We start from the raw sequence: 12,010 nt of genomic DNA, 5'->3' as shown, positions 1-12,010 counted from the left end.
CTCAGTCTACTCGCCAAGCAGGAACTTCTCTGAAGACAGTTCTTCCTTACAAAAGCCTTCTTGGCTTGTAAGGTTTTTGGGCCGCCTTGCTGCTCTGGTCTTTGAAGTCTATCCACAGACTTTCAGTGAAGTTTAGGTTGCAAAACTGTGAGGGCCATGGCAAAACCTTCTGCTTGTGCCTCAGGGTGGTCCATTATGGATTCTGACTATTTAGGACAATGATCCTGCTGTAGAATCCATCAAATTTTCATCTTCAACTTTTTTTTTTACAGAATGAGTATTGTTTGCTTCCAGAACTTGCTAGTATTTATTTGAGTCTATTCTTTCTACTATCAGTAAAACGTTCCCCGTCTCACTGGCTGCAACACAAGCCCAAGGCATTATTGTTTCACCCCATGCTTAACAGTTGGAGAGATATGCTTTTCATGGAATTCTGCTATTTTGTTCTAAAACATGTTCCTTTAGAGTACATTGTTTGTACATTATATATATTATGTTGCATTGTGGGATTGTTACAGGGCAGTGAAAATTCGAAACTATGTTTTCGGACAACATTACAAAATTGTGGAACTCCAAAGTTTCGGAAGCTGGTTTCGGTTTGAGAAGTATTCATAAAGCATCACCTGGCCCTTCTTAATGATTACTGAACTAGCCATTGCCCTAAACAAGCCAATTAGAGTCTGAGACCATGGTAAAATTTATCTGAGAGCTTAAATGCTGAAAACTTCTCTAACTTCATGCCTTTTGGAAATGTTCTACATTTTTACCAACGGTGCCCAAACCTCTGCATGCCACTATTTCACTATTTGTCTGTAAAATTCACAGTTTGACTCACAGGATGCATTAGGGTACTGTTTTCCAACCATGAAAGATACCCTGCCCTGTGCATTTTAGTTTTTATGATGCACATGCTTCATTCACATGCCGTTTATTGTTTTGGACATACACAAGTGGGCTATTTCAAAGTCTTAAAGAGAGATGGGGCTTGCTTACTCTAAGCAAAAATCTTAATTGAGCAATGAGGCTTTCAAATGCGAAAGTAGCAAATGTTTACAGGCTTGACACAAGTCTACAATATTTTTTTTGTTAGCCAAGGGTTCTTCTTTTTTTTTTGGAAAACACAGTTGTAGCGAATGAAGTAATATCACATCATATGATAATACAACGAAAGTGTTCTGCAGTGTCTGGCAAGCTGAATCCTTGAACCATGGCTGCCTTTAAACTTTAGATATAATCATAACCTGCAGTATGTAAATCTGCTTTTACTCAGCTTTATCAACTCAAATCAGTAAACTGACATGAGGCCAGAGGAAAATCTGAGCTGATATTCTGTACAGAAAACAATAGAAAAGGTTCAAAGAAGAGTATCATAAGATATGAGCAACATCACAGGCTACCATGTTTTTGTTTTTGTTCTCAGCCATAAACCCATGCTAACTGTATCAGCACACTGCAGCGGCGGATATCCTTTCTGGGATTCATACAATGCACTGGAACTGTGAGTCTGTGTTCCCGCTGTCACTACAAATAAGAAACAAATGTCCAGCACAGCCAACCTCGGAACTCTGTCAGGAAGAATGGTCCAATGCAAAACAACCGATTTACAACAGGCCTCACTGGGAAGAGATTTAAAGTTTAAAGTAGTCATCCTTACAGAAAGACAATGCACGGAAAAGTTCAAAAGTGGTCTCTTGTGGTCTAGCTAAACAATTGGCCCTTTCTCCCAGAATAAAGGTACTACAAAAGGTAATTTAAGAAATGCCATGGAAGACCTATTATTGGTTCCAGAAAGAACCATATATAAAGAACAGATGTATGAGGTTTCAGTAGGCCAAGGTTCTTCACACTAACATCTCCTTTAGAAATAGGGTTCTTTTTGAAACCAAAGTGGTTCAAAAAATATACTAACCTAACATTCAGCTAACATTCAATTAAATGTGTATGAAACACAACTGAACTCTCTAAGTTGAACGTAAATGGTTAGGTTAAGGTTAAAATTAGGTGCAGATCCAGCATCTGAATGAGAGTGATGAGGGGAGAGAGTGCCATCCACCCACCCAGACAGAGCATGGCCAATTGTGCTCTCTCGGGCTCCGGCTCTTGATGGGAAAGCAACATTAACCAGCCATAGTGTCCGCATCTCAGTCTGAAATTTAACAGCAGCAACTGGAGCAGCCACATTTTTACATCAGGCCCAACTGGGTACAGTATGAATCAGCTGATACAAATATGATTAAGGTATCATAATACATTCCTAATGTTTCCATTTGTAATGCCAAAACACATGACAAGTCGAAAAATAAGCTTTTTAATCTAAATGTTTTAGTAAACCAAGACTGTGCACACTGCAACAGCAACTTTTCATCATATTTTAATATAAATAAAACATATTTTCCACTTCAGAAAAACACTTTGGGGCTGTATGGACTGTGTAAAGACCGCAGAAACAATATACTGGAAAACCCAAGAGTGATCCAAGCCGTGCAGCAAAGCAAATCTTTCCTGTCCTCTAGCTAAACTTTTCAGACATTCCAAAAGACCCTAAAGACTTTCCTAAACACTGCTCACTAGACTCTATAGACTTTCTAACAGACTCCATTGCTATAAACTAACAATGACACAAAGGTAACATCCTTCAAAGCCCATACACATACACAAAGGCAGCAGCTTAAAAAACATAATCACACATCCAACCTGAATGTCCGTAGAAAGAGTGGAGCTGCTGAGTGTTGTTCAGAAGAAGAGCAGTGAGAAACAGGCTCACTCTTTGTAGGTCGATCTAGTGTAGAAAGTTAACACTTTTTCTATAATACAACAATGTTCACAAGCATTAGAATAAAGCTCATCTGCTACAAGCTTTATTCTAAAGACATCTATCCTCTCTCTCTTTCTCTCACACTCTCTTGCTCTCTTTCTCTCTCCATACGTAACTGCCTTTCCAGCTGCTGTTCATTTAAACCGACCAATCAGAGCTTTTGGGGTCAGTGAAGGCTTCTCTTTCAGCATATGTGTGCATGTGTGGGTCTGTTTGTTTTCATATACTTCCAAGACTAAAACTGTCCGGACTTTGAAGGAAATGAAGAGAAAAACAGGGCTAACCTACAATGTCTGGAACAAGAGAACTGCCCTGTCTACAGTGTTTTTCACAAAAGCGCAATTCAACCCCATTTAACTCCTTTCAAATTAATTTTTGGTGCAACTCAACTAGAAGAAAATCTTTCTGGTCCTCAGAAAAAAAGCCCCTGCATTTGCATTCCTTACGGCTCGGCATCTTATTTCGTTCCAATGGAAATCTCAAAGGTTCCATCTGTTATATCCAAAGTTTTACTGAGGTCTGGACTCTGGGGTGGTCAGTCCATTGTTCTGAGAACAGAACCAGTGTTCCTTTTTGTCTTTTCTGAAGTTCTGAAATTGTGATTTGAAGATAAAAGCTTTATTTGGTGAGGGCAGTTTTGGTGGTAAACCAGGTCTTGCATGCTTATTAAGTGTCCTCTTTTCTCAGTTACTGTGAATCATTTTTTAAAGTCCTGTTACAGTTATCTACTTTTCCTTTGACTTTTCTCTTCTATATTCTATATAATCTTGTCAGCAATATCCAAATAAATGAAGAACTTGTGCTTTACAGTCTATTTTGACTGAATATGAAATAAACAGGTGGTCTCTGACTTTTACACAGTACTGTAGGTACCTATATATATGGTTCTGTATATACACAAGTATTTGCTCCTCTTCAATTTCTACTATTTTTGCATGTTTGACACTTTTCAATTTCAGATCATCAGATCAACAAATTTTAATATAGGATGAAGACAACACAAGTAAACACACAATGCAGCTTTAAAATGATCATTCCATTTACTGAAGTTAAAGATGCATTTATCACCCATGTGAATAAGTAACTGCTCCCCTAAACCTAATAAATAGTTGCGTCTCCCTTTGTAGCAATGTCTGCAATGAAACCTTTATGATAACTTTGCAGAATTGTGTTAATTTAATTTCATTTATTTACACGGGAGGGTCTTGCCATAGCATCACAATAAAATTCCAGTGAGATTTTCTTTTGATCCATTTAGAGGTGGACTTGCTTGTGTGCTGCGGATCATATTCCTGCTGCATAACCCAACTGCGCTAGATCTTTAGATCAGATTTTTTGATAGAGGGCAGAATTGATGGTTCCATCTGTTACTCCACTATGTATTATTAGCCTGAGGTTCGTTTGGTGGAATGCAGTGTTAACTTTATGCCAGATGTAACAGGACTCATGTCTTTCAATAAAATCCACCTTTAACTCACAGAATATTATCTATCTAGATATTTTTTTGACAGTTGGATCATGAGCCTTTGTGTTCTGTTTAGTCAGCAGTAGTTTTTTTCCTTGCAACTCTCTCATGGATTGCAATTTTTGCATTTGACTGTACAAACAGATTCAGCAAGAACCAACAGGTGGGAAAAAATAAACCCACTGTAGCTGCAAATTTAGCGACATGCTAAGTTTAAGTAAAAGATAAAGCAATCAACTAGAATAAGCCTGTATACTAAAAGTGCCTGAAATCACTCTTACAACCATTCACTCGACTTTGGCGCTCTCAGATATGAGGTTGTAAACATTTGCCATTTGGACCATTGGTTCTTTGCTAACTGCTAACTGTCTAGGCCAACTGACTTTAACTTGAGCAGATAATTGCTTGTATCATTTCTGGTTTGGCCATTTTCCCTAGTTGTTTAGCCAGTCCCTAAGTTTAGCCATGTTGCAGAATATTATGCCACTCAGTCTGACTAAATGGGGCGTGTTTCAGCGGGAATGTAACGTCAGTGTATACTCGCTATACACTCTCTGTAAAATTTCGGTAGGCCAGGCACAAGGTTCACCACTGTTCCAAGTTTTTTCAATTTGTGAATAACAGCTCTCACTGTGGTTCACTGGAGGCCCAGAACCTTAAATGGCTTTGTAACCCTTTCCAGACTGGTAGATGAGTTTGGCATCATGTGCTACTACTGTCTAGCTTCTATTTAAGTAATGTATAGATTCAATAGGTCTGGCAGTAATCATGCATGTGTGTGGCTAGTTCAACTGAACCCAACTATTAAATACATTTGTATAATTGGATGATTTAGTAGCTATGGGGACAATTACTTTTTACATGGGTGAAATCTTTATCTTACATATAATATATATATATATATATATATTATATTATATATATATATATATATATATAGAGAGAGAGAGAGAGCGAGCGAGCGAGAGAGAGAGAGAGAGAGAGAGAGAGAGAGAGATGTATGACTGCATGTACTAACTATGTATAAAAACAAACTTAATTGAAAGAGGGTGCAAAGTTTAGGTGGGTGTGTGCTCCAGCATATTACTGAGGGATGTCTGTATGTATTTGTGTGTGTCTTCAAACCAGTGTCTCTCCCATAATATGTGCCTGTATGCGCTTAAGTACAGACTGCGTCTCCAAACTTTGGAGCCAGTAGCGATTCCACTGGCTGGATGGAAAATGACAGAATTGCATTCACCCCTACAACTTCAAACTCACTTAAAAGGACACAGAAACTAAATCAAACACACACACACACACACACACACACACAGGGGTGGAAAAAAAGTGCGGCATAAATAACCTATCTGGAATCTGGATTTTGGAAAACTTTCATTAAATACACTGTAATTCAAATGCTGTATTTAAACAGCAATTTGATTTTGGAGAGTGCAAGACAAGGGCGCCAGAACTTTCTCCAAACATCCTGAATGCGGGGGAAAGCTCAATTATATGAAATATGAAACAGGCATCTTTAATCTGCCAGTGAATGACAGTAAATAATTGTGTTTTTAACATAGGTGGTAATGCGGTGTCACGTTGAATGACACAGTGTGTGTGTGTGTATGTATGTATGTATAGGTCACAGCAGTTTCTAATCTCAAGCTGCCACTCAGCATCATAATTAAAAAGGCCTTAAGCGATCACACAGAGTAAGTAAAAAGTGAAATCGGACACCGGAGTGTGTGTGTGGACATGTAAGTGGGTGTGTGCGAGGTTAGGTGCTCCTACCGAGCGAGCGGTCCTTGGTCTGGTTGGCAGAGCGCACCACGGGCAGGCTGGCCCGTGAGCGCGAGCCGCGGGTAAAGCCCAGGGGGGCGTCACACTCAGACATGACCTCCAGAGCGTCCAGTGAGGCGAGGGAGCCCTGCTCCAGCTGCTCCCCAAAAGAGGGCACAGGGCTAGGGCACAGGCACGCTGCGCCCTGCTTAGGGCTCAGGCTCTGCAGAACACAACAGAAAAAGAACACCGTTTTGATAGCAGTCACCACAGATACCCCACAACTGTCCATTTCAATAAATACAATCACAGCGTACTGAGTGAAAAACAGTCTCAATATACAGATGTTGATGTTTCAATATTTTATTTATTTATTATTATTATTATAGTGTTAGTAATAATAATATTATTATTATCATTAATAATATTGATAATAATAATAATAATAATATGTAAAATGTCGGCTGGGAAAGCATAGTGGGCAATATTGTAATATTGAGTGAAAATATTCCTTTGGTCATAGTAATAATGACATTCTACTGTTCGTGTAAATAAGGACTTCATTACAATCTTGATGTCATACTTACTCACTTTATATTAAAAAGTACAAAATTCAGTTACAGAAATTCCATTTTGTTTTTATTTTAAAAAGAGCTATATAAAACAGCACATGCCAAAACAGCAGAAACTTTGACAAACTTTGTCAACAGCACAATACAAATTTATTAAAAGAGTTGTATATGTGTCTGTACAGTCTGGTTCATAAGTATTTGGACAGCAATACAGTTTTGGAATATTGCCTCTGTACCACAATGAATTTGAAGTTCTTAAAATAAGAGTGTGTACAGTCACAATGTAGTGTTTTACAGGTTCCCTTCAGGAGGTATAACAAAAATACTGCATAAACTGTCATTTTCACAGGCTCAAAAGTCAGTGGACAAATGACTGATAAGCTGAATCCCATGTCACACCGCCTGCCATCAGCACCCAGGGTCCAAGCTAGCACAATTGGCATTGGGTAGATGCTTCTCTCTCTGGCACTTTCCTCGGATCGTGTTGGTTGACGGTGACGTTGCATCGCTGGCAATTCAAAAAGTGGTGGCTGGTTAAGAATGTGCCAGACAGGTATGTGATAGGGGAATGGTTGAATTTAAAAAATCATATATTTTTAATCATGTTTTTTATTTAAACAGTTAATGCAATCTTTCAGCTAAACCCAATAATGTAAAAAAAAAAAAACTGAAAGTGTACAATTCAGCCCTATCTTGGTGACTGCTTCAGTTTTATATTTACTGTGACTGTGAACAGAGTAAATTCTAAAACTTACTTATGGACCAGACTGTATTTGGAGTTAAACCTTGGCACCAAACATTTAAAGGGTTTAAAAAATGTTGCAATTCAGCAGCCCAGTCCTCGATAACAGATTCAAATTGTGTCACAGGCTTCACACAGTAGTTTAATTCCAGTTCCATTCAGAGTAAAAAAAGAAATTGCCGGCCCAACAGGCTTGTGAGCGCACACAAACGTAAACTCCCATGAATACATTAGCAGTAGCACGGCTGAACACATTTTCGGCAGCAAGCAACACAGTCAGTCAGAATCACTGAAGCAACAGACAGCCGTCAACTCAGCAGTGTGAAGTCGTAGCGAATACGGTCAGTCTGCTCACACACACTCTTGCCTTGATGAGGGCTAAGGCATTAGCATGCTGGAGCTGAAGCATCAATATGTCTTGGGGGGCGGGGTTAAAAAAGTCCACAATTCCATGCTGAAACACACACAACACATATTAGCTGGGATGCACACCGCTCACTCCCACAGCAAGTACTGACTTGGGATTGATGAAGGGACTCGATTTTTAGCAGATATCTCTGAATGTTAAGCTCACAGTGAAAGGAGGACAACATCCCCTGCAAACACTATACAGAGAGAGAGAGAGAGAGAGAGAGAGAGAGAGAGAGAGAGAGAGAGAGAGAGAGAGAGAGAGAGAGACTGATTGAAAAAATAATGAATAAACATAAACCTTTTACAGTGACTTGAAGTATTGGAATAAAATATAAGAATAAAGAATAAATATATGAGAATCAACAATATTGGATCAGCATCAGCCAAGTATCTGTATCAAAAAAAGAAAAAAACTGTATTGTGCCATCTCTAACATACACTTCCAGAAACCCTGCTTTTGTAACTTCACCCTTGCTGGTATACACAGTTTTTGTTGCACAGTTGTTGTTGTTTTTTTTTTTTGTATACACAGAAGCACAGTTTTTGTTGGACACCCTCTAGGCCTTCATCAACAGGCAGTTCTTATAGCTATATTAGCATTGTAGACATCACAACCCGCTGGTTCCTATGATGACAGCTCTATCATCTTCCAGTTTGAAAGCGCATCTATGTTCACTGTTGACAATGTAGTTCTAATTTCAGCTATAATGTATATCTATGCCATTTTACTGAGTATTTGTTTACGTTAATTAACTCCCACCCAGTAGCTAGAACGCTAGAGGCAGAGATGCCTCAAAGTCACAGTTAGTGAGCCACTACATCTTTTCAAACTGCAGGTAACTGACCAGCTAAGTGCTAACTGCCAGTTCTGTTACATTAGCAAACAGACCTGTCGTGCTGAGTGATAAGGGCGATGAAAGGCCATCTTACCCACCCAAAAAAAAAAGTGGGGCCAATGGCGCTCACTGGGACTTCCCATGGCATGACTAAATAAACGATAAAGATTTGGGCATGCATTTACAAAGATGGCACTGGTGACAGAAGTCCAGTGTTTTTTTGTTTTTTTTTAGCAATGCTAGCCTAGCCTCCATTGCAATTTTTATCTTGAATTATTCTAATCAGCTGGACCCTTCATTATAATATTATTATTTATAATATATAATATTATATTCATATTAATAATATATAATATTATATTCATATTAATAATATTATTAATATTAATATAATAATAATACTAATAATATGTTGTTGTATGTAGGGATATTGAAAAGACAAATGTCTTTTAAGTTTCAAAGGCACTCATTGTTTGGCCCCCTTTTTCTTATTGATTAACTTTCTTGCTTCATCTTCAATGGATTACTTTGGTCAGCATGCACACAGTGTAAATTAATCTGGTTTTGACCAGATTAGACCACAGTGAAGGCTTCAGAGGTCCAGTGAAAGGTTTTAGACTGGTAACCTGAACCATTAACAACCTGCACAATGACATTCTGATGACACACAACAGACAAGAGCTGTCAGTCTGAGTATCACTGATGGTGGTGTTTTTGTGTGTTACCACATTGTGCTTCCCACTGACAAACCACTCATATAATTAGCTCTGAGAGGTCAAAGGGAGTTTGACTGGAGTCAGGAAGCTAATAAATGGACTTTGTTTGACCTTTCTAGGTACCAATACCGGCACCTTAAAGTTAGAATACTTAAAAATACTCTTTAATGCTGATATTAAAACAATACAAGTAAATCAGATTTTTTGACTTTGACTTTTTGACAGGATAACAAGAACATTACTTTTCCAGTGATACCAAAATAAAAATACATATATTTAATGAACACCAAAACAATAGTTTTTAATACTGTTAGTAACTGTCAGTAACAATGCCTCTTAGTAGTAACACCAAAGCAATACCGCCTTGATAGTAATACCAAACCAATACTTTTTCATACTAATACCAAATCCACTGTGTTTATATTGATACTGACACCAAAACATTTTATCATACTGATGCTGATACAGAAACCATATGTTTTCATACTGATACCACAACAATATTTTTAAAATACTGACACTGACACCAAAAACAATACTTTTTAATACTGATACTGAAACAATCTGATAGGGCATACTGAAACAATACTACAGTACAATACAATACTGAACGTGTTATCAAAACAATGGGTTTTGATACTGATACTGACAGGCCTGTCATCCACTGTTTTTTCTGAAACTGTATTTTTTCTCAGCACAAACTTTCTTTCTCTTTTTAACCACCTAAATGACATTGGACAAGTTAAACAATAGGTAAGACATTAACAACCTGCTGATGTGAGCATTATTTATATACATTTGTTGAAACTCTTCACCACAGGCCAAACCGTAAAAAGTGTGCGATCACTCCTGTGCTTGAGCTAATATGTGGTTAGACATGTTTCTTCATTCCTCAATTAAATGTAGCTGTGCAACACTCACACAGTGTGCAAATATTTCAGTGACAGCTGCACTATAGAGTAACACACTACCTGATACAATCTTGAAAGAAAAACATGACTACTGAAGAAGATACACTAGACATAACAACTACAGACAAAGTGGAATCTTTAAACAATCTTTACCTCTTTTTTGCTGTTTATTTACATTAAAAAAATTACTCAAATGCCCCTTTTTTACGATCCAATCCAGTTATTCAAGACTTATTGTGATGTATTTCAAAGAATTCAGTATCTCTACTCAGCACTGCTACAGAGGATGCAAACTGCAGTGAGTGCCGTTTTCATAAGTTAACAAAGCAGTTTAAATGTCAACAATATTTACCTAGTTTTAGTGTGGGGTAATGTAATCATTACCGGTGTATCTCAAACTCTCAAGTCAGTAAAGATTACAGTGCCTTTCACCTTTCATAAAATGAGACCTAAAATATATCCCCAAGTTTTGTTAATCCTGTGTAAACCGGCATAAAGATAATTATTCCATCATATCCGTACATAATCCCAAGTAGGAAGGAGCTCAAGCTGGCAGCAAAGCAGCCTTAAATAATGATGCTCCCTCCACCATGCTTCTGGGAAGAGATGTTGGTGTGGGTGTGCAGTGTTCTTTTTTTATGTTAAGAGCATTATACTGAAAAGGTCCCTTTTTGTTACATATGGCCACAGAATTTTCTCCAGAAACATTGGGGAACATCCGGGTGAGTGACAGAAAGAAAAAGACTAATGGTAATGTAACATAACAATGTATGTTGTTTGGAGGTTGCGTGTCTGGTGTGCAGTGGTGTTTGTGTTCACTGGCAGATGAATGTAATGAGACATGTTGCTATGAGATCAGCATATTTCATGCTTAAAGGGAGGGAAAATTAGCATCTATTCATTAAATTTTGAATGAATTAATTTTTAAAACTGTGTTGGAGTGTTTTGTTATTACTTTCATTTGACCTGTTTGCTAATTATGCTGTGGGACCGAAGACAGAAGTAGAAGTAGAAGAGAAAGCTGCATATTGCTGACCCCTGGTCTAGAGCCAAAACTAAGCTCGTGCTCAATCCAATACTTCTAGGGTGTGCTGGGGAGTTGGGGATGAGGTGGGGTGGTGATCATCCAACATCTTGACCTCAATATCAATGCAATCTATGCACCAGAATCTAGTTGACTTCCCTGCACAGTACACTGACAGTTACTCCAATAAAAGCAGGATAAACTTGGCTTTGGCAGTTTGTCTGCACAAAACAAATTCAATCTGGATACATTTGAAAAATTTTGGGTGGGTATTTTTTACAGGTATCAAACATGTTTTCAATGATCCACTGTGAATGGGGTAAGTAATAAATATTTTACAAAGCATACTAACATTTACAGAACCATACATATATACAATCGAAATCTCATGTTAGCCATGAATTGTGTGCATGCAAGTGTAATGATGTGTATGAATGTGTTTCCAATACAGCGCAACAGGGAAACCTCCCTGAGAACAGAAACCTTTCCCACTGTTATTCCAGGATGTGTTTACCTTCTATGAAACACACTTTTGCATTGGTGGAATGGAAGTATTATACACATGAATACACAGTGAGCAAACTCTGGACAGAGGAAGTGTGGGCAAAATATTAAGCCATTTTAGGATAGATGGAGTTGGTATCAGCAGATCAAGACCGGGTATCGGAAGGTGAATAAAATGCTATGGGTGTATCCCTAGTTTTTGTTGATGTTTACAAAACTCTATGTAATTGTTTTTTTACATGCTGTTGTTTAG

The 12,010-nt window shown here is 38.0% G+C and overlaps 1 protein-coding gene across 11 annotated transcripts in view; it reads right to left on the bottom strand.

The window, feature by feature from the left end:
• LOC140556416 (sickle tail protein homolog) overlaps positions 1-12,010 on the bottom strand; it is a 161,314-nt gene that overhangs the window by 39,817 nt on the left and 109,487 nt on the right. For 8 of the 11 annotated variants that reach the window (XM_072680321.1, XM_072680322.1, XM_072680316.1 and 5 more), the window contains exons 3-4: positions 7,874-7,960; positions 6,054-6,264 (exon numbers count right to left, since the gene is read on the bottom strand). In XM_072680321.1, the coding sequence (XP_072536422.1) occupies positions 6,054-6,264; positions 7,874-7,960 (298 nt within the window). The remainder of the gene's footprint in view (positions 1-6,053; positions 6,265-7,873; positions 7,961-12,010) is intronic. The other 3 variants (XM_072680318.1, XM_072680327.1, XM_072680324.1) reach the window with 1 other exon arrangement.

The sequence above is a fragment of the Salminus brasiliensis genome, chromosome 5 (genome assembly GCF_030463535.1).
Source record: "Salminus brasiliensis chromosome 5, fSalBra1.hap2, whole genome shotgun sequence".
NCBI classification, from domain to species: domain Eukaryota; kingdom Metazoa; phylum Chordata; class Actinopteri; order Characiformes; family Bryconidae; genus Salminus; species Salminus brasiliensis.
This window is presented reverse-complemented; position numbering and strand designations above follow the sequence as displayed.